General features: G+C 44.2%; 1 protein-coding gene across 2 annotated transcripts in view; it reads left to right on the forward strand.

Moving 5' to 3' along the window:
• Positions 1–274: 274 nt before the first annotated feature.
• The window catches only part of AK5 (adenylate kinase 5), a 42971-nt gene continuing 18609 nt past the window's right edge, over positions 275–24636 (forward strand). The window contains exons 1-7 of one of the 2 annotated variants that reach the window (XM_027908227.1): positions 275–565; positions 2240–2426; positions 3352–3519; positions 6618–6787; positions 6887–7000; positions 14502–14693; positions 21757–21847. In XM_027908227.1, the coding sequence (XP_027764028.1) occupies positions 506–565; positions 2240–2426; positions 3352–3519; positions 6618–6787; positions 6887–7000; positions 14502–14693; positions 21757–21847 (982 nt within the window). In that variant the 5' untranslated portion in view covers positions 275–505. Of the gene's footprint in view, positions 566–1769; positions 1824–2239; positions 2427–3351; positions 3520–6617; positions 6788–6886; positions 7001–14501; positions 14694–21756; positions 21848–24636 lie in introns of those variants that run through there. The other variant, XM_027908228.1, reaches the window with a different exon arrangement.

Consider the following 24636-nt stretch of genomic DNA (forward strand, 5'->3'; position numbering starts at 1 on the left):
GCCCGCCGATCACAGATCACTGATGCTCGTGGCCTTTCGCCAGCCCGACGTGCGCGAAGCGTCTCGCTCTTCCAAAATCCAGAAAGCCGTGCCAAGGGCGGGCAGAGAGCGCGTTGTAGCGGGAAGCTCCAGCAGCGCCCAGCCCTGCCCGCCGCCTCCCCGGAGCACAGCCCGGGGGTCGGAGCGCTCCCCGAGGCTCGGGGCCAGACACAGCCCAAGGATCAGCTCCAGGCTCAGCCCCTCGCCGCCTCCTCATCCCCAAACTTCGGGCGGCAGGCTGCGCGCTCCCGCTCCGCCCGCGGGGGGAAAACGCGCTCCCGCTCCCTCCGTGCAGCGGGGCCAGGGGGCGGGCGGCTGCCTCCCTCCCTCCTGCCTCCCTCCCTCCCTCCTGCCTCCCTCCTCCTCCTCCTCCTCCTCCTCCTCGCCAGGCTCCCGCATTGCACCGCCGCGCCGAGCCGAGCGCGGGGCTGGGGCTGGGGCTGCCCCGGCGGCCCCGGCTGGCGGGATGAGCGCGGGCGAGGCCAAGGAGTACCTGGCCCGCAGGGAGATCCCGCAGCTTTTCGAGGTAGGCGAGGCGCGGGGAGGGGGACGGGGGGGGGGGGATGTGGCGGCGTTTTCCGCCCCGTCGGGGGGTTGCTCCGCGCCGGGCGGGCAGGGCTGGGGATGCTGAAGGTGGCTGGAAGGACGGGGCGGTCGCGCTTGCCCCGGCACGGGTGGGCTCTGCCCGCCGCCCACCCGCGGAGCCCCCGCGGCCGCGCCCCTCCGGCCGCCGGGCTGCGGCACCACTCGCGTGTCCGTGGGGGCAAATGCGGGCGGGGGGCATCGCCCTGCGGTCTGAGGGGGGATGGAAGGGAAAAAAAAAAAAAGGCACGAGTGTTCAGCGAGGTTTCGTTTAGCTTCCCGCAAGTTACCTGCTGCTGATGGCTGGGGATTACTTGGCTGTGCGGCGTGGATTTTTTTTTTTTTTTTTTTTTTTGGTCTCTGAATCAGACATCCTGTAAATCTATATAAAAGGCACGCAAACACATACGCGTTTTTACCCTTGACTGGGCTGAGGAGAGGCGTTTTTCTGTGCGTTTGGAAATCACGGGACGCAGAGCCACGCTAATGTTTTAATAACACAGCCGGAGTGTGAATGGTTTAACGAGAGATGCAGACAGAGCTGGTTTTCTGGGGAGGCTCCGAGCTTGAGCTAGAGATTTTTAAAAATTGGTGCCTGTCTTCTGCACAAATCCATGGCTAGCTGCTGTGATCAGTTCAGCAGTATCGTAAGGGCACGGATGCAGAGAAATGATATCCTATTTTATAAGTCCAAACGTGTGTAAATAACAGTCGCTGTATAAACTGTAAATAACAACTGAGCAAGTCCTGAATCGGAGCTGTTTGTGTTTACTACTAATACCAGCTCTAACCGTCAAGTTTATTCACACAAAGATTAGGAAGAGCACAAAGGAAGGGGAATCACCCCGAAAGGCATTTATTGCTCAGGGAGGGCTGGTTGCAGCGCTCTTGTGGAGAGGTGAGATGATGACTTATGTGTCACTTTGTCAGGGAAAATCGATTCCCATGCGTCGGAGGAGGGCCTGGCAGTGCTTCCTCCACGCTCCCCTCGGCGCTCGTGGCTACGGTGGATGCAGAATTAATTCTCTGGAGAGGGCTTCGAATTCCTGATCAATGAAATCAGGAACCACCTATGAATTTCGGGGGGGTGGGTTTGGGGTTTTCTTTTCCTGATCGAGATGATATTTGAGTATTTCTCGTGATTTTTAACCCCCCTTTTTTTTCATCGCCTGTGTGTTGACAAGAATATGAATGAGGTACTTGTGAGTGCCCTGGCCTTGAAGGAAAAGATGCATTTTAGTGAGGTCAAAGACTACAAAGAATATGTAACTTTTGGGGCTCTCTAGCTTGGGTTGCTCTGCCTGTCCTTGGCAGTGGTTGTTCTGAGAAAAATACAGAGGGTTTTTTGCTAGGTTCAGGTTTCATCACAGTGCAGACAGACAAATGCAAAGACACAGCCACGAGCTTCCCGTTCTGAGTCATTTTTACGACACTGGCAAACCGAAATGGGACGATTTTTGCAGGCCTTGGTTTTTATGTGTTGGCTTGAAAAGGAGAATCCGAATGTACAAGGAATGTGGGACTGCTCTGTGGAAAGGAAGAGGCGAAGTAAAGGTGCTTGGTTTTTTTTTCCTGGCGTCTCCCATGGTAAGTGTGTGTTTCTGATCTTACGTTTCAGAGCCTGTTGAATGGATTAATGTGCTACAAGCCCGATGACCCCGTTGAATATTTGGAAAGCTGTTTGCAGAAAGTGAAAGAGCTTGGAGGGCCAGAAAAAGTGAAATGGGACACTTTTGTCAGCCCAGAAAAGAAGACTTTGCCTCCCCTCAATGGAGGACAACCCAGGAGGTCTTTCCTCAGGAATGGTAATGTATTAAATGTAAAAATACATCTCTCGTACGGTGTGTGGTTTTCCATCCACTGCTGAATTATTTTGTAGCAGATTGCGCCTCATTCTGATTTTCCACAGGCAAAGGAGTCAAGAATTCTGTTTCCTTGCGTTCTGGCATTTGTTTTTCTCCTTCCACAGCGGATGCTGGGCAGGAGAGGAAATTGTGATCACTCTGCAGCCAAATGATGGATGTTTGCTGTGTAAACCTTTAGTGGAGAGATTTCTCATAACCTGCTTCAAACATTTGCAAAGATAGAGGCAGATTGGATCAGTGCACTTGGCTTGTATTTTTATTTGGTTCTTGTGGATGACAAACATACCAACTTCAGTGGTTTTCCTGGTTCATGTTGGAGCTACCCGCTAATTTCCTAAATACCACGCAAATCATAAACCCTTAGGAAAAGGTGCATCTCAGAAAATCCGAGCAGATGCCATACCGATACCTGTAATTATTTTATTTGTAACGTTAACAAAGAGCAATTAGCTCATCTGTCAGTTGCCATAGTTATTCCTCCTTGCCACGCAGCGTTTCATTTCACTAATTAGCAGGAACGCTGTGCCTGTGTACAGCGAGTGTGTCACCAAAAGGGTCCTGCTTGGCAGTGCAGCTCATCTGCACCGTGCAGAGCTTTGCTGTTCAGGGGCCTCTGCCCAACTCTGGGGGCTGCAGGCAGATGTTCACACAGCACCTGATGCGCTCCTGAAGGTGAAAACGACTCTTGAGTGGTTGCAATTCAATCAGTCAGCTAAACAGAGGCGGGGAATGTTTGATACAGCAACAGCAGCCGCAGGGGGAAATTATGCGATATTTATGGTCATTTAAATCTGTGTACACAGATGAGCAGAGTTAGAGTTCGCTGCCTGTTCTGCAGTTTCCAGTGTCTCTCACTGTTTTGCAGTGCTGCCTGACAATCCCAACTTCCCGTACCGGCGCTATGACAGGCTGCCCCCCATCCAGCAATTCTCCATCGAGAGCGACACCGACCTGTCCGAGACCGCCGAGCTGATCGAGGAGTACGACGTGTTCGACCCCGCCAGACCTCGCCCCAAGATCATCCTTGTCATAGGTAGGAAAGGGGGTGGGTTTACACACTTTTATCTCTGTTGGTTTGTGCTGCAAATGCACTGATTGCCTACGTGAATTTAAACACGATTTTTTTGGTCTGCCCGGTTAGGAGCGGGAAATTGTTGATGCTGAGGTAATGGCATCCCAACTGCAGGCGTTAGTTAGTTGTGCTTTCTCCCCAGGTCCTCTCTTGGGAGCTGTTTAGTGGCCTTTCTAAGCAACTTGTACTTTCCAGCCTTTAATAATTTATTACTAAAAAACACCTGCAGTTTAAGCCTAAATCAGTGGTTTATTCTGGGTTTGTACTGAATTTCTTTGAACTGGTTTCTTTGTCACGTGGGGAAAGTTGCCTTCAGAAATTTTACTGCCAGGCCTAATTCTGTGAATGGTTTAAAGAGCTCCAGCACAGGTGCCAGGTGATGGGCAGTTCCATTTTTTAGCCTGTAAAGCTTTATTGGTATTAAAGAGAGATAATGCTTTCAGAACAGAGAGCAGTGGTGTAGGAAAAGGGAGTAGAGGTGTCTTCTCTGTGCCACGGAGTGGACTCTCGAAGAACCCTGTGCAGCCAGCAGTTCTCTGCAATGAGCTACTGGAATATCTTTAAAAAACCAGAAAACCTGGCATTTTTGTAGGTATTCGTGGGAGGCCAAAGGAATCGCTTGGGGCATTTGAATTTTCTTAGTCTCTCGCCTCAGAATTACAGATCTCAACGTGCAAATCTCTCCACGCCCCGCTGAGCCACAAAGGTTGCAATTAGGTGGAGAAACAAGCCCTGCCTTTCTTTCATCCCAATTAATTGGCTTTTTTGTACAGCATCAAGAAGATTTCTCCTCCCAAATTCAACCTGCCATCGAGAAAGCACATGGGATGAATGAAAGAATAATTCATATACCAAATAAAAGAGGAAAAAAGAAAAACAGTGTACTATTAATTTCAAGAGGCAAGGACTGCACACGCAAAACGTGTTGCACATTTTCCATTTTGGGTAAAATGGCAACAAGAAATTCAGTTAAGCAACACAGTTATGTCAATTAAGTGATAACAAACCATCCTGCCTAGCTCAGGTTGTGGTGCCACTCACTGTTAGGGACTGAAATGAAGTTAAAGACCTGTCCTCTGCTTCACATAATAGATGAACTTTTCTTTATTGGTGCTTTAGCCCAGGATCTTTTTAGTGCTTCCAGAAAGGTTTTTACAACATCTTTGCTTTATGAAATCTGTTATCCTCTTTGTTAAAAACCTGCACTCTAAAAGAATACACTTTCCTTTGGTGAGCAAAGCTTAAAAGGCTGGATCAAAGGCAGTGCTGCCAGCAAGCAGCTGCTTCTTGGTCTGTTAAATACAGATTTTAAAGGCAAAAGTGTTTACAGAAATCTTATTGTAAGATGAATTCACTCTGAATTTACAACAAAATTGAAATTTTGAACTGCTGGTGACAAAACTAGATTAAAACAGCTGCTTCAGTAAAACTTTTTGGGCACACAGATCTTCACTGGAGACCCGTTAGCAAAGAGAATTTTAGATGCAACAGGTGTTCCCTGGCCTAGACATCTTCTAGAAATATGTAAAATAATCCCACTTTTCTTGAACACTGCATAATCTCAGAATAAGTGAAAAGAACAAAAACCAAAAGTGATTTGGTTCTCCTTTCTTATGACACAGTTTGTCAGTGTGATTTATCAAAGGATCAGGAATGGATACACAGTTCAGTAAATTACAATGATTTCCTGCAGGAAGTAATTTTGTCCCATCCCTTTTCCCTTATTTTATTATTATATTTCCCTTATTTTTATTATTCTATTACCTGCATGTTTCCCCTCAGAATGTAAATGGATGTTGTAAAGGGATAGATTTGGCCTGAGAAAAACAAACTGGGGGGGAAAGTTTATGAACATTAAAGCAAACACTTCATTAGTTACTTTCTGATTATTCAATTCCAATTGGAAGAACAGAAGTGCCAAAGTGTGTTTTGGGGGTTTTTTCTGCTTCTCTTTAATGGCAAAGCAAAGCTCTCCCTGACTGGAGTGTGAAGTCCATCTGCTTGTTTCAAGCAGGTTTTTTTTCAGCTCTTTTATGCTTTTACTTTCATTGTGTTGCCCTGTTTTTTTCAAGTTCATAGGAAATACATCTTTTTAATCTTAATTCTTTGTCTGTTGAAATAAAATTCAGTGTTCTCACAGAGAATTCCCCAGACTAGAGCTACTCAGTGCTGGGAACCATTACCAAAAGGTTGGGTTTGGGTGTGCTTTGCTGTCCAGTAGCACACACTTTTCTCTATATAAGCAGTTATTTTTGTTCCCTGGTTTTACATACTGGATTCCAGGTTCTCTGTTCGTCACATCGTGACATTTCCTCGTAGTTCTGATTGTTTTAGAGGCATTCTTGCTTCTGCTGTCCAGCTGAGCTTCACTTCAGCTTTTCCTCCAGTGGGATGGAGCTGTTTCCTGGGACTCTGATACCTATTGGACCTCTTGAAGGGTCTCCTCAGGTTGTCCAGCAAGCTGAACCTCACAGACTGCTCCTCTGGGAGATGCTTCAAGCATCAACACCAGGAGTATGAAGGGTTCAATAAAAGTCCTTGTACCGAATCACTATGGAAACATCTCGGCTGATTATTTAATATTTTTCTGTATTGTAAAATTAGGAGACCTCAGAAAGTCATGCAAGCACGTTTAGGAGCAGATGTTATTAGTTTCACTTCATGACTAGTCCAGTGGTTTAACTGGGTTATTGAGCTAAGTATGATTCTTTCTGACATGAGTGCAGTTCAGACTATCTGGCCCTGTCTTTGGATTCATGGAGTTCAAGAAGGGAAAAGTTCATTTTCTGTTCCTCTACTACAGAAAGAGAAAAACTTTATAAAATGAGGTCCAGCCTAAAAGAGTCCATTTGTTTTAATTTTGCCACTAGCTTTGTATTATTTTTTTTTTTTTTTTTAAGTTCCTAGTCCAAACCGTTACCTTTGTGATCTGGTAGATGAGAGGCAAGATTGACTCTAATAATGGCTGGAGTTATGGGTGGTCATAGCAAAGATTCCAGGTGTGATTGGGCTCTTCAGGTGAAAGGTTGATTTAATGCCTGGCTTCCCGTTGACAACAGGTGGCCCAGGGAGCGGCAAAGGCACGCAGAGTTTGAAAATAGCCGAGCGTTACGGGTTCAGCTACATCTCGGTGGGGGAACTGCTGAGGAAGAAGATCCACAGCACCAGCAGCAACAGAAAGTGGAGCCTCATCGCCAAAATCATTACCACGGGAGAGCTGGCCCCTCAGGTATCCTGTATGCAGTATCTACGTGCTGCATTAACGTGCATCAGCAAGAAAATTTCCTTTACAATATCAAATAACCAACTTCTTTTCTCTCCGTGCAAGGAAACCACCATCACTGAGATAAAGCAGAGGTTAATGCAGATCCCTGATGAAGAGGGGATAGTGATCGATGGATTTCCCAGAGATGTTGCCCAGGCAATCTCCTTTGAGGACCAAGTAAGAAATCGGTTTTTTTTATTCTTGAAATATCCTTAAAATCATTTCAGGTATCTCTACACCGGTTAAGCTTGTGGAAATCATCAGTCAGGTTCCAAGAAAGAGCACTGCTCTTTAAGTCTCTGCAAGCACATAATTACAGGTTGACAGAAGGTTGTTCTTTTGCTTTATGTTATGTTCTGTCCTGTCTGAAGGCAGACTATTCTGCAAAAAGGAAATGGGACAATATAACCAGTAATCCAAGGCTACTGTCTCACTAATGAGAATCCTTGCAAGATGGAGAAGAAAACATGAAATCCAGCGGGGAATTTTGTTTTGTATCTTAGTGATTTAGAAAAGGGGAAACCATAATTCCGTATCTATTTGTTCTGCTTAATCTAAATTAAGAGAAGCAGGCTTAAAGCAGTACACGCCTTCACAATGCTTTTAATCTCAGGTTTATTGCAGCGCACTGAAAAGTCGAATAAAATACGAGTCAAAACTGCTCATCTCCTGCAAGTTTTCGTAAACCAGAAATTACGCTCTTTCTTTAGAAAATTGCCTCATTTTGTTTGTTCTGCACTACAGTTCTAAGGTTTAGTCAGCTGAAACTGCTTCCTTGAGTGTATTCACGTGCTGCTTCCATGGGCATATTTTAAACCAAGCTAAAAATACCTATGCTGAGTGGAAAAACAAACAAGTTTCTATCGTTTTCTTACGAGGCACTGCTCGCAGAACAGTTATGGCCACAAGCAAAGGTTGCAGTTTCAGAGCTGAACTCTTTGAGTGCCTCCACGCAGAGCATTCCAGAGCCCTTCGCAGTTGCTGGTGCTGGGCTCGGAGCTCTGAGCGGCACTGCCAAGGCAGGAGCAATGAGACAAAGCAGCTAATGAGGCATTTCATTAGTGGGCTTTTACAAGGTATTATTCTGGGCAAAATTTAGAAGGCTGAATTGAGGAAATTAAAGGGAACAGGCAAAATAGTTATTACAGGAAATAGCGATGGCTGCCAGCGCTATCTCCTCACGATTAACCAGAAGAGGAGACTGTTTTATAAGGGAAGCAGCAGAAATGATGGCTTAACAATCATTTCCTTCTGCCATTTTAATTTGTCCAGTATAAGATGTGACAGTGGGAGTCCTGTGCATTTCTTGGGGCTGTAGTTTTGTGCTGATGTTGTCTTTTGATGGAAGAAAGGGGGACACGAAACCCGAAGTGGTGACAGGAACTGAGTGCTTTGAGTCGTCCCAGGTTCAGCTTCTCTTTCTGCGGAGGGAAAGCAGATAAAAACACTTGGGCTGTATTCTCAGAGAGTTCCTTCCTTTCCAGTCAGTTGGGATTGGCTGAATCCTGCTCCTCAAGGCCTGATTGTGCCTGAAAGATGGATCAATCCCTAAGTCTCGAAAAAAATCCAGGAGCGCTTCATGCATCAGTGTTTTATCTTGCATTTATAGTCTAAAGACATAAAATATGCTCGTTGTTTCTTTACAACTCTTTGTTTAGTAAGCTATAATGCTGCACACATAAAGAAGGAAGGCCTTGTGGGAAGGAAATGGGGACTATCAGCAGCAGTGCTGCTCATTTTCCCTCCCAGGCTGAGGCTGAGGGTGACCCACGGCACGTCAGGTTGTTCACATTAAACACGCTGACACTTCCCAGGCACTCAGAGAGTCCTCGATGGGAAGTGCAATCGAGTTGTGGAGAATTCAGTAATTAGCTGGGGTGATAATTTGTGTAGGTCTGCAATTAGAGATGCTGGGGGGGGGGTTTCTTTCCAGCAGTGTGGAGAAGCACAGAACAGAATTGCTCTCATTAGCCACAAGATGAGAAATAGCTGAAATCTCAGCTAAGTTTTGGTGATTAAGCAGCAAGACAATTTTAATTAGGAGCATCCTTTGAAGAGGAGGGTGAAATCCCACAAGTGGTCAATCATACATGGGCCTTGTTCTCACAGAGACATCCCCTGTGGAACCCTGAGACCTGTCAATGAAGAGTTCTGAGTAAGAACAGACTGATTGTTGTCACTGGTTTTGTCCTGGGTGAATGCTCAAAGGTGGTCCCTTTGAGACCAGTGCAACGCTCAAGTACCTGAAAACAGCAGAAAAGTTTGTGTGACACATGAAGATCCTTTGCCACTGTTTACACAAACACAATCTCCAAGAGGATGTGTAGTAAGACCAAAAATAAACTGGGGGGGTGGGAGGGAATGTGAGGAGCAAGTTATTAAAGTGAGTGGAAATGGAGAGGAGCAGCACAGGATACTGAGAGAGCAGGTAAGGCTGGAACAAATGGGAGGAAAATGGGAAGAATATAAACAAAACAAGCTACAAACACCTGACATAGTTCAAGAAATGTCTGGTGGTTACTGGTCCTAAGAAGTCTACATTGTTTTATTACACATATGTCGTTCCTGTGTGAGAAACTATCGGGACCCAATTTATCATAAAGAGACACAACACAACAATCTGTTACAGAAACACATGGTGATAACGACTGCTTGGTAAACTTCACCGGTAATTGCTCTTGCTGCTACCAGAACATTTTTATCCCTTCGACTCATCCAGAAGCTGAACATCTCTCTGGGAAAAAAAAAAATGTTATTTTTAGTAAAGGAGTCAAAGCAAAACAAACGATGCAAACATTCCCATGCATAAGGTACAGCTGGAAGATGATGATTTTCTTCCTTATTGTGTTGGCAGACTGCGGTGTGGACAGTGAGTCCTCAGCACGTTGCTAGGCAGGATTGTATCAAACCACGTTGCATCTGGGTGACTGAAGTGCTCAAGATAAAGCAATGTATCATCTGCAGCACTCCCAGCATTTCTCTGCTCGCATCTACGAACCAGGAGTCGCAAACGCTGCTCCCCAGCCCTGCTGTCAGTCTGGGACAAGTGAATCAGAGAGCACTTTACACATCTCAGGGATCTGACATTGAATTTCTGCTTTTTTAAGGAGTTTTATCGGTGTCACTGTTCCTGTCATCCCTGTTTTCTGAGCAGGAAAGGAAGTCTGTAAGCTTGGCATCAGGGATGTTTGCAGATTTTTCAGAGTGCTCAGCCTGGGAGAGCTCCACTTCAGTTCTCTTGGAAATTTTTTAGCCAAGGTGAAACCAGGCCTGTATTTTTCCCTTTGAAAACAGAGTTTTAATGAGTAAATTCTCTCATTGGAAGTCTTAGGCTGTTGCCTTTCCCTCTCATTTCTCAGTTCCAGGGAGCAGAGTCAAGGCTGCCAATGCTTTTGATGGGTGTGCTTTTAATAAAGCCCTGAAGTTCCAAGTTGTGGGGGGGAAAGAAAAAAAAAAAAAAGGAAACATGAATTTTAATGGCTTAAAATCAAATAGGACTTGCAGTCGATGTATCTCTCTGAAATACAGGATATTTTCTGCATTTTGATCATTTTGAAATCCTTCTGCATAGCAGGGCAGGTTTAATACTGATGCATTTGAGATTTTGAATGCTGATGTAACATGAAATATTCACTTTGATCCTAAATCACAAACTTTCTAAGCTCTCCATGACCTCTGCCGAGTGCAAATAGTAGAAAGGTGTTCAGATTTCAAGGACAATGCCAAGGAGAAGATGGTTTATTTACCATTAACCCATCAGTTTGATATTCAGCGAGTCAGCTGCAGGCCCTGCATGCTGAAGCAGTCTGAACATCCTCCTCTCCAGTGCCACTGCACTGAAATGCCTCTGACTGGTGTATTGATCTCAACTGACTTGGGAACAAGCTGCACAGGTGTAGTTTGCTTAAAATGCAGCTCTCACAACACCCACTGTCACTGGCCAGGAGGGAGGACTCCACAACAGCTGGGCGAGTCAGTGCAGCCTCGTGGGGAATCTTGAAGGGGAAAGGATCTGCGTCTTCATTCCATCTCCTCAACTTCCTTCTCCTAAATCTCCACGCACTGATCCAGGGACTGATGCCCTGCTGAATGAGTACCTGGTGGTCAGTGTGAGGAGTGGGAGTGCTGCCACATCATCAGCGCTCTGCTTTGCTGTCTTTGACCCCTGTGGGTTTTGCTTTCCTGAAGCCAAGCCTGACCAGGAAGCCCGTGGAATGTTCTTGTCATCATCTGCCTTCTCCCCCTGGAAGCTGGAGCAATCTCCAGAGAAAGACAGGTGGTGGTTCCATTCTCTGCTTGGGTGAGAGGCCCTGGAGCTCAGGTTTGCTGTTTGTTTTCCTGGAGCTCAGGTTTGCTGTTTTCCTGGAGCTCAGGTTTGCTGTTTGTTTTCCTGGAGCTCAGGTTTGCTGTTTTCCTGGAGCTCAGGTTTGCTGTTTGTTTTCCTGGAGCTCAGGTTTGCTGTTTGTGTTCCTGGAGCTCAGGTTTGCTGTTTTCCTGGAGCTCAGGTTTGCTGTTTTCCTGGAGCAGGGCTCTTCTCTGCCAGGCAGACTGGCTGAAGGAGAACTCATCATCATCCTCTGCTGCTCCTCAGGAGAGGACCAGGTGTTGTGACCTGAGAGCAGATGGAGGTTTCTGATGAGTGGTTCTGGAGCTGAGGTCTGCTCAGCCCTTTCTTTGCCTCGTTAGCATTCAATTTACAGACAGGGGTTTTTATCAGTTTGCTGGAAATCTGAATCAGTTCTCCCTGAACACACCAGTCTCTCTCAATCACCAGGAGGGCTAATTACGTGCTCTGGGCAATTTGCTGGGAAGTTGTTTCTTGGGCACTGTGAGTGTGGTTGAGAAGCAGTTACCAGAAAAACATTCTACCTACAGGATTCATTCTTTGACAACGAGATTCGTGATTTTGCTTTCTTAAAACGAGAAAAAAAAACTATGCAGGCAGTCCAGTAAGCCACCAGAGATGGAACTGTGAAAAAGAAATCAGTAATTACAAGGGACAGCACACATACCATGGACATGAACTTGCTTGCCAGTAACCTTTACCAGTAAGAATGAAATGCCCTGTTAAATTACTGGCAATTGGTCATGAGCTATCAGCTTGCTCAGGAGTATCTGCTAGAACATACCAGGAATTAAGGAACACGGCATTTTCCTCTCTTGCCTAATGAGGACTAATGAGAGAGAGTGTAATCATCTTATTTCTAGCAAACAAGCACGCTACTCTCACTAACAAGAGGAGATGTAGAAAAGATCCCCAGAGAAAAGAGAGCATCTCTCCACTTACACTGTTTAATGTCAACAACACCATCACCTTGCATAGAACGATTCTCAATTTACTCCTGGTTCCAGTTCAGGCAGGAGATTCAGACCCAAAGAGAGCAGGATTTACCTCCTAGTAATCTACTCTTGTAAAAAATGAGAGGATGTACCCACATCCTCCGTTTTTCATTCTGAGTTGGTGCCATATGCTCTTCAATATCCAATAACCAGCCTACCTCTTCAGGCCTTTCTGGACATGACTAAAAGCATCAGCTGGGGGAATCAGCAGGAAGGAATCCAATCCTCCCGGCTGTGATGCTTCTCTGCACCTTTCCTACAAGCCGTGGCTGGGAATAAAACTCATTCCCCGGCCATGAAACTCAACAACACTTCGTTCCGAGTTTGAAAAAGAAGTTTCTTTTTCGAATGAGTCGCAGAGAAGGTTTTTCTTTGTTGGAAAAAAAAGCAATTTGTATTCGCATTTCCTTAGGAGAATTAGGGGTGTTTCTAGAGGAGGAATCCCAGCTGTCCATAAATTCACCCTGGCCCGTTGTGTTCCGGCTCAGAGTGTTTCTGAGCAGGTCTTGCCGAGGTAAATGAAAGCAGAAAACCAGGAGTGGAACATCAGTAGCATTTCAAGGTTGCATCCTGGAGGATGGCAATGCACGTAGGAGGAATAAATTAAGTGCTCGTAGGCCCGTTTGCCCGAGGATGGAGGAGAGATGTTACCCTTTTTTTTTTTTTTGTGCATCTTGTGTTTATTACGTGGTTTTTCAGCCACTTTCTGGTGATAAAGGTGCGTGTTCTGCAGGTCAGAGATGAATTCATGGGCACACCACAGAATCAGAATCTGCTTTGTGTTCCTACCTCAAATGTGCTTGAATTACTTTTTTTTTTTTTTTACTTCATTTGAAGCCAGGCTTCTCGAAGTGAGAGTTTTAAAACGTTGTTTTCCTTGACATTTTGTTTCTGTGAGTGAAATGTATTTTGAATTACTCAGAGTGTCAGGATAAAAAGTAGTCTTAATTCCTGGGATTCTGAGGGTGTCCTTTTGCTGTTGTTGCTGTTACTTGTAAAAAACTTGTAAAAACCAACAGCAACAGTACTCGGGTTCTGTCCTGAAAGAGAACTTTCCATTTTTAAAAGCAAAAGGAAATAATTAAACCTAACTAATTAATTATTTGTCCAGGTTGTATCTCGTCATTACCCTCATTTTACAGTTAGGGGGGAAAAAAGGAAATTAAGGCCAGGGAATCCTTTCCATTTTCTTAAACGTGAAGTGACTTGTGCAGTTTCCATCACCTAACAGGCTTTGGAATCTGCAGTGTTTTCTTTCAGAAAGTAACTTTCAGAGTCTTTCATGTGAATAATTATGTGCCTTAAAGCTGCTGTGTGGTAGTAGAATTAACTGTCATAATTAATTCATGCATGGAAGGGCAGAGTAACTCTGTCAGTTCTGTATTTACAGCAAAGGGAAGGAGAAGTTACTCTGGGTTTGTTGACACAGAGGTAGGAGAGGGCTTCTCTCCCACTGCACTTATTTCAAAATAATAGGTTCTAAGGTTAATTGTTCCAAAATCTAATAATTACTCAGAAATAATTACCAGAGCTAGCCTTTCTGTGGTTTGTGTGCTCGTGCCTCCAATCATCTGCAATGTGTGTAAAAAATAATTCGATTTTCTTTAAAATCCTCTTTCATTTTCTGCAGTGATGAAGAGGCCACCGTCCTCTTGTGGCTGGTGCTGCTCTCAGGCTGCCCTTCACTGGTTGAAAAAGGCTTCGCTTTTTTCCCCCACTTTCTGCTTCCTCCCTGCTCTGGTGGTGACCTCATTGGTGAAGGCTGATGAGCATCACCCCGGGGCTGCAAAAAGTCGTTTTTGTTTCTTTTGGCTTCCTTAAGGACCTTTTTCTGCTCAGACTGACAGTAAAAAAAGGCCAGACCGTGCTTAAAGTTGTATTTCCTCAAATGACAGAAACCCAGCTAGCTGGGATTTTTGATTTTTTATTTTTTAAAAAAAAAAAAACTTGGCTATTAATTTTCCAGGTTGTCCAACTGGGAAGTTTTGACTACTCAGACCAGGAATATGGTTGTCTTTGTGCAATTTAACATCCTTGGGTAGAAGGAGTTGGATATAAAGAGTTTTATAATAAAGAGTTTATATAAATCAGCTAAGGGGAACCCTCTGGTCATGCATATGATGAGCACAGTCTAGGGAAGGTTTTTGGTGGGAGGTAAAATCTTTTTCATTGAATATTTTTTCATTAGCGTTTCAGGTGAAGCAGATCCATCAACCCCCACATCAGATCAACAAAACCCCTCCTTTAAACCTGCAGATTTCCCTTCCAAAATACAATGGGTGTAGCAGTGACGGACAGCCAGCCTAATGATGAGACTTGTGAATTGCTCCTTCCCCAGATCTGCAGCCCGGATTTGGTGGTGTTCCTGGCCTGTTCCAGTCAGAGGCTGAAGGAGAGGTTGCTGAGGCGGGCGGAGCAGCAGGGCAGACCCGATGACAACCTGAAAGCCACCCAGAGGAGGCTGATGAATTTCAAGCAGAATGCTGTCCCCCTGGTGAAATACTTCCAGGAGAAAGGGCTCATCATCACGGTAAGTCCCTCAGAATATACCTGGGAAAAACCTTGGCTGTTGTTTTGGGATGAATTCCGGTTTTAAGGATGAGAGGACTGCAGTTCTTGGAAGTTTTTATTCATTGTGGGTGTTTTGTGACTCCTGTGGAAAGCACACTTAGCTCTTCAGGAAGAAGATGGGAGCAGTGTGAGGGCTAGGCCAGCATCAAATAGAATTACAGCAGCCTCATTCCTAGAGGAGTAAATCTTTGAGGCAAGGTCAGCATTGCCCAGGAGGGAACGAAAATATTTACATTTTTCTTCAGTCTTCACCTGCCCCTTGTCACTGCTGTTCCCATTCTGCTCAGGGGCAAGAGGCAGGACAGCTTGTCTGATGGAATGTTATAATTTTAGGATCACAACTCAGATTTTTATACGTGTTGTTCTTCATCGATAAACAGAGCAAAAGAGAAAATAAAAATTCACTGAACTATATAAATATGATTAATAAATATAATTGTAATCTACTGTTAGACACTGTGTGAGCTGTGTTACTGTAGTAATGCAGGTTTGGACAGGGATTGTGTAAATTGGTGAAATGGCATTTATTGTCTCAGTAACTTTGAACAAATATTAAAACATTATATCTCGTTTACCTAGACAATAACTAACACACTAGTTACCTGCAGGGGGAGGAGACGTTAACTGGATGAAATTATAAAAGGGAGAGCATGTAAGTGAATTTAAGGGGGAAAAAAAAAAAAGGCCTGGCTTTCTTAAGCTAAAAATCCTAAAAGAAGGCCCTGGTCCTTATTCCAACAGCATCGTGTGGCACACATGAAATGCAGATTTCTCTGATTACCTTCCTCATCCCACTTGTCCTTTTAGGGAATTTACCATGCCTATGAAAACATTCAAATGACGTTCAGATTAGTCAGAGGGGTAGAGGGAACCCAGAAAAAGCAGCTGAAGCTGGCAAGGGGTTTGGAGCCCAGATTTAGAAGTGAAACAGTTGCGGGTGAGGGAAGGAGCTGTCTGCCCTCATCAGCATCAAACGAACCTAATGGCTGTCAACTGTCACAGGAGAATCCCCCACGGAGCTGTGTTACATAAATTTTCCTCTTGTTTTGGTTAAAAAAAAAAAGGAGTTTTGCTGTAGAACTCGCACGTCAACACGAGCTTTATCCGAAGGCTGTGACTTGGCAAAACGCTGATGAAAATATCAGTTATAATCTGTCTCCAAAGTTGCTGTGGCGTCACAAAGCTGCCCAGCTGGAGCTGTTGGTTTGGGCTTTTTCTCTGTTTGTTTGGGGGTGCTGATTCCAAAGGATTTGCTCTTGGTCTTGCCCTTAACTTGGGGCCTGTCCCTAGAGAAATGTTATGTGCTTATATAAAGATTAAAAAATCTTCTGTACGGGGGAAATGAGAGGAGGGATGGGATCCTTTTTGCTAATTCCAGGGGAGTTGAAGCCTGGGACAAATAAGCAGATCTCTGCAGTCACAGGAAGCTGGTATTGAAAAAAATGAGGGCTCTCTGTGTCTGTCCTATATTTGACAGCTCTTTTGCAAACTGGGCTGTGAGAAAGGGCCTGGAAGTGTTTCTTGTAAAAACTGCTGAGCTAGAGAAAGTTTATTCGTGTTCTGATCACTGCCAGGTTTTACACTGTGTGTCCCAACACTGCTTATGTGTTGCTGTTTCGTGAGACATTCTGAAGAAGGTATGGAAATGAGTTTTTGTCTAGAAGTGAATCTGTAAACAAACTGCTTGTAAATATGTGCCCACTGGATATGGGGGAGATAGATGAATAATTTGTGCCTGTGGGAAAGCGCGTGCACCATAAACGAGCTTCAAAACGTTTCCATCCTCCCATTTGATGGTTCCTGTCAAGGAGTGAAGTGCCTCAGGAATACCAGCTGCGTGCCAGGGAATGACCCAGCGTGGAATTTTGCCATCTGTGCCACGTGCCAGAGGAACCTGGAGGGTGGGAATTCCTTGCTGAGGTGAACGGCATCAGTGCAACACTCTGTTCTTTCCTAACTTTGGAAGCATGGCAACTTAAATAAATGCCTTTTTTTTTTGGAAAGCTGCCTCCTGCACACAGTGGGTGGCTTGAAGGGAGTGGACGAGTTTGAAAAAGGAGGTAAACTCTGGCTCTGGAATTGGCCAGGGATGGATGAAAGGGCCAAGCTGATTCAGGAGCTGTTCTGAATTCTCTTTCTGAAAGCCACTGTTCTGAATTTTACCCCTTTCTGGTGCTGGGAAAGCTGATACGTGTTTTAAAATTAATTAATTAATTTTTTTACACTTCTGAAACTAAAGCTGAGATAAGTAATTAGGCCAAGTTATCATGCACTGTAAGAGATGTTTCAAATAACACGTCCTAAATATTCTTCAAGTTATTTTAAATGGTTCATCTTTAGGTAATTAAGCTGTGTCCTTTGGGTGAAGATTGGCTTCTAATTTCGTTCTTGTGGTTAAAGTGATGCTTAAAGGAGATGAATTTCTCTTATTTAGATGGGATATATTAAGAAACCAGCTTGGAAAAAATACCTCATCTCTGGGAGGGCCTTTTTTTATTAAATATTTGGCACCCATAAGCAACTTTTCCTGTCCTAAACAGCCACTGATTCTGTGAACATCCAGCTGCATTTCAGCCTTGCTTTGCACTAAAGGACAAAATAACACTTTCTTACCCTCAGTTCCATCACTGATTTCCAGCTCTGATGGCCACTGGTGGATCTTCCCCGTGCAGAGTTTAAAGTCAGGGACTTGCTGGTTTTATGGCCAAACCATTTTGCTGCCATTTGGCGGAGAAGATTTGCCTGTCAGCTCCTGCAGGTTGCTACATGGGTGGAATCAGGAGGGTCTTTCAGCTCTCGCAGTATTATAAAAATATTACTCATCTGGTGGGTTGTGCTCCATAATTCCAGTATTTAACATCCTTATTTCCTGAATCTTATCACTTAGCATCGAAGTTGCTATTGTTAGCTATTGGTAACTATTCCTGTTTCCTTATGCAAGTGGCAAGTGGATGTTTTTCCTGCTGGAAATCATTGTCAGCTTCGATTCGAAGGGGCACAACGAGGCTGAGTGACCTGGCCTCTAGTGCTGCCATCCAGTACCAGCCTGCAATTATTTGGGCTCCTGTTCCTTCTTTCCTGTAGATGGACTGCATGAAAGGCAGGGGAGACAGAAGAGGTTGTACTCCCTTATTTTTTTAAAGCATCACGAAGATAAATTTATTCACGTTTGTGAATGCTCAGGTATTGTAACGGTGGAAGCCGCTGAAGTGTCAGAACTGTCAGCAGAAAGTCTGATGCCATGAATATTCTGGACTTGGGGCATTTTCCCCCAGAGCTCTGCGGCCTCATTTAGGGTTGGAGGCAGCTGTGCAGTTCAGCAGTTTGCTTAAGCAGTAAAACAGGAAAAGAAGCCTCACAAGACACAACAGACACTGTGATTTGCTGTGAGGAAAGAACTGTTGTCTCCATTCTCAGCCGTTAATCCCTTTTTATGCCAACACAGTCAGTCACACCAGTGGTGGGAAAAGAAATAAAGGACTTAACGTATAAAATGGGGCATCTTTTCCCTGTGACTCAGTTATTTTTATCCAGGGTGGTTCATGCATGTGATACCCCACGATCCATTTTGTTAAAAATGTACTTGCTAAAATAACGTTGGGTTCAGGCAAACCTTAACTTTTTATTTTTTTTTTCCCTTATGTGCTCAGCTGAATTTCTCCTTCCAGCTTTAACCAGAATGTCAAACTGAAGCTTTCCCGTCCGTGTTTTCAACACCAGCACTTCCAAATTCTCTGCTCTGTCTAGCAAGCCCTGTCTTGTCTCTTCTTGTATTCTGCAATCCACTGTGTTGTGGTAATAATGCAGTTTTTCGGATGTCAGGGTCATCTCCCTCTCCTGCCACACTGCAAGGTGCCAATTAGGCAATGCAAAAATACACTTTTGCCTGGTTTCCCACTGTGTCCTGCCTTGTGGGGCTTTTTGTGGTTGCTCTGCTGAAGAGAACAGGCTTCTCTGCAAATGCAGAGAGAACTTGGAATGTGGGCAATAATACTGTTTTTAGCCAAGTTGAAACCACGGCAGTGTTTCTTGCAGAGAGGACTTTAAAACCTTCAGCTCACACGCTCACCTTAGTGAGAACTGTGGAAATAATTTCTGTGATAGCTCCTTGTTAAGCCTGCCCAACGATTTGTTATAACCCCAACATTTATCGTACTTTTTAAAATACACTCGTTGTATTGTTTAATTCTTCCCTAAAATATGTTTCATTTAACACCCTCTGGGTAGAAATATTGTCAAAAGCTTTTAAAAAGTTAAATAAATTATGTCAATCAGGTCCACTTCATCCACTTCTTTTAATGACAGTTAAAAAACGCTTTCAGCCTCCGTAATCCCGTGGGATTTTGTCCTACATTTGTTTCCAAAAAACCCCCTATTTATCCTGGATCCCAACTGATTTGAATGCACTGCGTAGCTGGGAATTAACATTTATTTTTGCCTTCCAAGGGAAAGAGAAAAAGCTGGGAATTTTCAAACGTTCCAGTCCTTCCAGTGTGAAATTCCGTTCTGAGCAGCCACAAGGGAATTATCCGTGCTGCCGAGCTCTTTGCCAACCAGAAATGTCACATTGTTTCCTGAACTCGGCGTGGATTTTGCATCTGAACCGCCCACAGCAGCTCCTGCTGGAGCCTGTGGTGTTACCCTGTGCTTGTTCTTGCAGCTGAGTCATCAGTTCTCGTGCTTTAAGAACCTGAAATGAGCTGGAATGAGCCGGGCACTTTTCCCGTTGTCCCTCGGAAGATTGGGATGGCACGTGGGAAACTGTGCCCTCTGGAATGGTGGTTACCAAGGCATCTCATGGTAATTAGACAACAGTATTTTAATGTTTTGAAAAACCAACAGGAGAAGTGCCCTCGACCTTCAAAGGGAAATATTTGGCTGCATTTGGCAGCAGCACCAGCGTTTTTCTTTGAAGTGAAGTGCAAACTGGCAGTGGAAGAAAATGGGATTTATAGGAAGAAATGTCTTTTCTTTCTGAGTTCTTCTGAATATATTTTTTTGTTTAGTTTTCCTTATTTGAGGGACTTGCTGTTGCTTTCCTGGACCCTTTTTTGGAAAACAAATATTGCTGTGTATTTATTCAGGGTGCCTGTCTGGGCTGTGGGAGCTGAGGATAGAAAACTGTGTAGTTTTGAACAAAAGAAACAGAGGCACAGGAGCTCCAGGAGCTCTACAGGCACTGTCATCAGCTGAGTCTTCCCATTCTTCTTGCAGAATGGATGTAATACCTGTCAAGGTGCGAGTTTTCAGCCCTTTGTAAAGTGAATATGCCCCCAAAGTTTATTTGGTGTTGGTATTTAGAGCTTGGCTATGTTTAAAGGACCTTCAGCTTTTAAAAGTTTAATAAATTACAAGCCTGGTGGGGGATAATGCCTGTTGGAAGCTGAGAGACCCTTTGAGGAAATGGAGAATGCGATGCAGAAAAATTTGGAAATGAAAGGCATTTGGAGATATGTTTGCTCTCCTTACTGGGAACAGAAAAACAGGGGAAAAAAAATTAATTAATGAGAAATTAATGATGGACCTGGGAGAGCTCTGCAGTTACCGATGAATCCTCTCCAGAACTCCCATGGTTAAAAACCCCCGAGGTGTTAAGTGGTTTATTTGAGCCGAGCCAGAGTATCCCTGAGGATTGTAATGACAGTGTTGATAACTCCAGCTGATTTCTGTCTGATAAGCAATTTGTGACCTCTGCTGCTTGCATAGCATTTGAAAAATCACTGGTGAGCTCCAGTGTCATTTCAGTCGCAGTTTTTCTTCTCTGGGTGGTGAAATATAAAGTAATCTGAGATTTCAGAGTGTTTGGTGTAAAAGAATGAAAATATTGTTAGAACTAGAAAATGGATTAGAGAGAAATATCCCTCTCCTCTGTCCTCACTCCCCATTGTGGTGTTTTGCTTTGGGGGTTTTTTTAGGAGTATTGCAGCACTTCACCTTTGAGTATTATTTATATTTATATTTATATTTAGTGTTATTAGATTCTATTTAGTGTTTACCAAGGGTAAAATAAAACTAGTCCTTACTTGTTTTCAGTCCTTCAGGAGCAAATCCCTGCCTTAGTCAGTCTGAATAACAATTGTGTGTTCTTCTGGTGACATCTGTAGCCACTGGCACCTGGAAATCATTCCAGTCCTTTGGATCTCTTCATCTTACTGGGATTGACAACTTTTTAACGAGAAAATAGCAGCCCTTAAAGGACAAAGTGATGCAATTTGACTTCTAAACTAGGTATTTCTTTTTAAAAGCATAGGATAACTTCCATACCAGAAGCCATGCTCTCTTTTTTTTTTTTTTTTTTTTTGTGAATAACCCTGGATTTTTTGTTTAAAAAGAAATCAGTGCTCTGTTGCAGAAGACTTTGAAGCAAGTAGGGGTTTGTTTTCAGTGAGGAAAGCAAGCAGCCTGTTGATTTAGGTCCTGCTTAAAATACAAGTGTTACTGCTCTTTGTGAGCAGCGTTGCTTGAGAACCTTTTACCTCTTGTTGAGGCCTCCAATAATTATCAAAGGTGAAAATGTTCAGCAGTTCAAGGAAGGGCAGAACTAACAAGGTTGCTTAGTTCCTTTTGTCGTGGCTCTTCCTGGCCAGAAAAAGAACCTGTCAGACAGAGCTGAGGAAAAAACTTGGGAGAATCAGTATCAGAATTCAGGCAAAACATAGAATAAACGAGGGGATAAACGGTTAAAATGGTCAGAAATTAATTATTTGCCTTTTTAAAGGAGCTTTTCCTTTCTGATTTTATGAATTCATCACTGAGCCATTACACTCCTGCCAGTGTGAGGGTGAGGAAAGCTCTCCTTTCTCTCAGCAGGGGAACGCCAAGAATACTTCACTCTTTCCTAAGAGTTTGGCTCAACTGCTCCAAGAAATTGTCCACACGTGAACGTCCCAGCAATTGTGCAAACAGAAGGGTTGCTGTCAGGGAGGCTGGGGCTGAGAATTCCCACTCTGCTGGTCAGCCAAGGAGTGAACAGAATCAGAAGTGTCTGATTGCCAGCTTTGCCTGTTGGTTCTGTTTTTCAGTTCGATGCCGACAGAGACGAAGAGGAAGTGTTCTCTGACATCAGCTCGGCAGTTGACAGCAAACTGTTTGCAAACAAAGAGGCTGCAGCAGGTGAGTGAAGGCAAGGTTTAGGGAACCACATTTGTTAGGCTGCATTTGGCGTTGGGGGGATGCTGTTCTCCCATTCCAGGAAAAAAATCTTTTTACACTTGGGAACTTCAGACAACCCATCAAACAACTTCCCTGCAAGTGAGCCTTTAAACAGTGTGGCAGGTCCAGTAAACTCTGTCATTAGGACAAAAACTTCATGAGTGGCTCAGTGCAGTTGTTTCAGTTCCAGATACTAATTCTGAAGGTGTTTGGGGCTTTCATTTATTGGTGCATTTATTATTTGTGCTTACCGAGGCTTGAGTGTCTTCAAAGAAAAAGCCTTTGAGGGGCAAAGGACTGCGAAAAGAATGGAAGCTAAAAAATCAAAGCACTGGAAATCTGTAACATCTGTCAGAAATGTTTTGCTTGAAGGGAACAGACACACGTTCTTCGGTGACTTCACAACTTCTTTTTTTCACAGATGACATCCCTGGCTGTTTTTTCCAAATAAACCGTGAGGGTTACATAGGTAGATGATGCTATAAATGTCTTCTGAAACAGCGCACAAAAAAGAAATTTCTCGGGGAAATGCTGCCCTGTAAAATTTACCAGCTTTATTGAAACAAATGTTTGATAGATATATTGTAGAGAAAATCATGTATCTGATGTGTAAGGGAAAACTCATCTCCCATAAATTGGCAGGCAGAATGGATTCATTTATTTGTAACTGTGAACAGCCATTTGGGCCTTGCCAAAGGAAGGGGGAACTGATGAAGCACAACGAAGCAGCAACACATCCATCACCTCTTTTTGACAAAGGGGAGATTGCTTTTCCCTCCTGGAAGGCATTTACAAAGAGCAGTGCCTCAGCCAGGAAGGTGAGGAGCTGAGAGGGGGTTCTGAGCTGGCTGGCTACGAAAACCACCCAAAGGGCTGCTTGGAATGGTGTTGTAAATGAGACACAGATGAAGGATCAGCTGGAGGGGCAGGAAGAGGGCAGGGACTGCAGGGGAGGGTGGGGAGTACAACTCTGTGGTGGTAATTGCCTGTGGATTCCCTAATTAAATAATCTCGGTGTTCAAAGAGGGTCATAAAGGTGCTTGCTCTGACAAACAGCTCAACAATTTGCACAAGTTGGTTGGGGTTCTGGAGGAGTTCCAGTCAGTTCCTTGAGAGTCTCATCTACTTTATAAGTCCCTCACCAAAATAATTGGAGAGCTGGGAGCTCCAGCAGATGCCACGCCACAGTCACCTAATTGGTGCCTAACCTCCTAACAGAAGGAGATTTGGAGTAGGATTTCAATCAGGGCAGGTATTTTCATTTCTGGAGGTTGCAATTCCAGCACTGCCTCGATCTCACTTTTTTATCTGTTAACCTTCTTAGTGGTACTGCAATATACTGGATATATACAGTATTTCTGACATTTCTGTGCCCCCACATCAATCTAATTCTCATGTTATACCTGCAAAATCCAGTTGTAACCAACTTGGTAACAGTGCATGCCGAAAGAAAACAACTGACTGACATTTTTATGGATTAAAATACATTTTGCTCACTGTTGCCTTCCACAACACGCTAAGGCTGTTGCCAAGAGCAACAACCTGTCACGAAACTCAACGGACGAAGGTTGCAACGAAGTTTGTGTTAGAAGCGTCTCACTGAGAGGAAAACTCAAGTGTAACCATTCTAATGCTGATCAGTCCTTCAGTAAGTTATTTCTGTAATATTCCACTTGAAACTTATCTCCCAGACATTTGTCTTGCCCGAGTGCATCCATGCAACTTATTCCTCTGTGGCAGTAAAACTTTTATACGCTTTCTTAATTTTTTTTTTTTTTTTTAACTTGAGTTTCCCCGTCTTGCAGTTGATGAAGTCGCTCGGATCACTTGCAGTGGGTTCCGTAGCAGCACAGGAAGGCTCTGAGTTAACCAAGAGCTGAGATGATTTGGAAAGGCAAAGCCATATCACAAAGCCAGCAGAATGTGCTCCCTCCCAGAGCAGGCTGAGCTGGAGCAAAGGGAGGTCACAAGTACCCTCACCTGTGCCCTGATGGCTTCATCTGCTCCTGGGAGCTGCCACTTGCTTTGATTCATTTCTGGCAGCTTTGTCTTGGGGCAGTTTGAAGAGGGAACAGAGCTCTGCACGCTGCTCAGCGCTGGCTGGTTATGGGTAGTTTGCATTAACCGAGAAAGAAAACGCAGCTTTTCAATTTTCCTTGAGTACAGACCCCAAAAGAAGGTGTGTTTTCCCAAGGACACTGGCGGCCTGGGGCAGGAAAAACGGCCTGAGGATGCTTGACCACATTAAAATTGGATAACCATTATGGCTTTTATCACTTGAGATACATTATGCATGAGGATTCACTCGCAGCCTGACCTTTACATTTAGGTTTGCAGCTCCATATTTCATATTAATGTTTCCAGCTAAGGACACAGACTGCTCTGGGTAGTTAAGTGACAGTTAATCAAGTGGCTTTAATAAAGTGCACACAAGTGCCTTTAGAAGTGATTGATGTGCCGGTGCCAACTGAGGCTCAGTTAAATTATATTATCAACAATGACACGGTGTTGAGAGCGGAGATGTCAGCTGCGTGAAAGAAATCCGAGAATGAGGATTCTCTTGGCAGCTGGAAACTGGTTGCACAGGTATGAGGTGTTTTCAAAAGGCCACAATGTGTAAATGCTGCATGTGTACATGTGGCACTGTGTGGTAGCAGGAGTGTAATTGCTTTCTGTAATTTCATTTTTTTACAGCAATCTGATAAAGTAGAGAGGAGCACTGGAGAGTTTGGAGAGAACCAAACCAAAGG

This window comes from Empidonax traillii, unplaced genomic scaffold (assembly GCF_003031625.1).
Source record: "Empidonax traillii isolate 1590-97213 ecotype Southwest subspecies unplaced genomic scaffold, ASM303162v1 scaffold1658:size157713, whole genome shotgun sequence".
Lineage (NCBI taxonomy): Eukaryota > Metazoa > Chordata > Aves > Passeriformes > Tyrannidae > Empidonax > Empidonax traillii.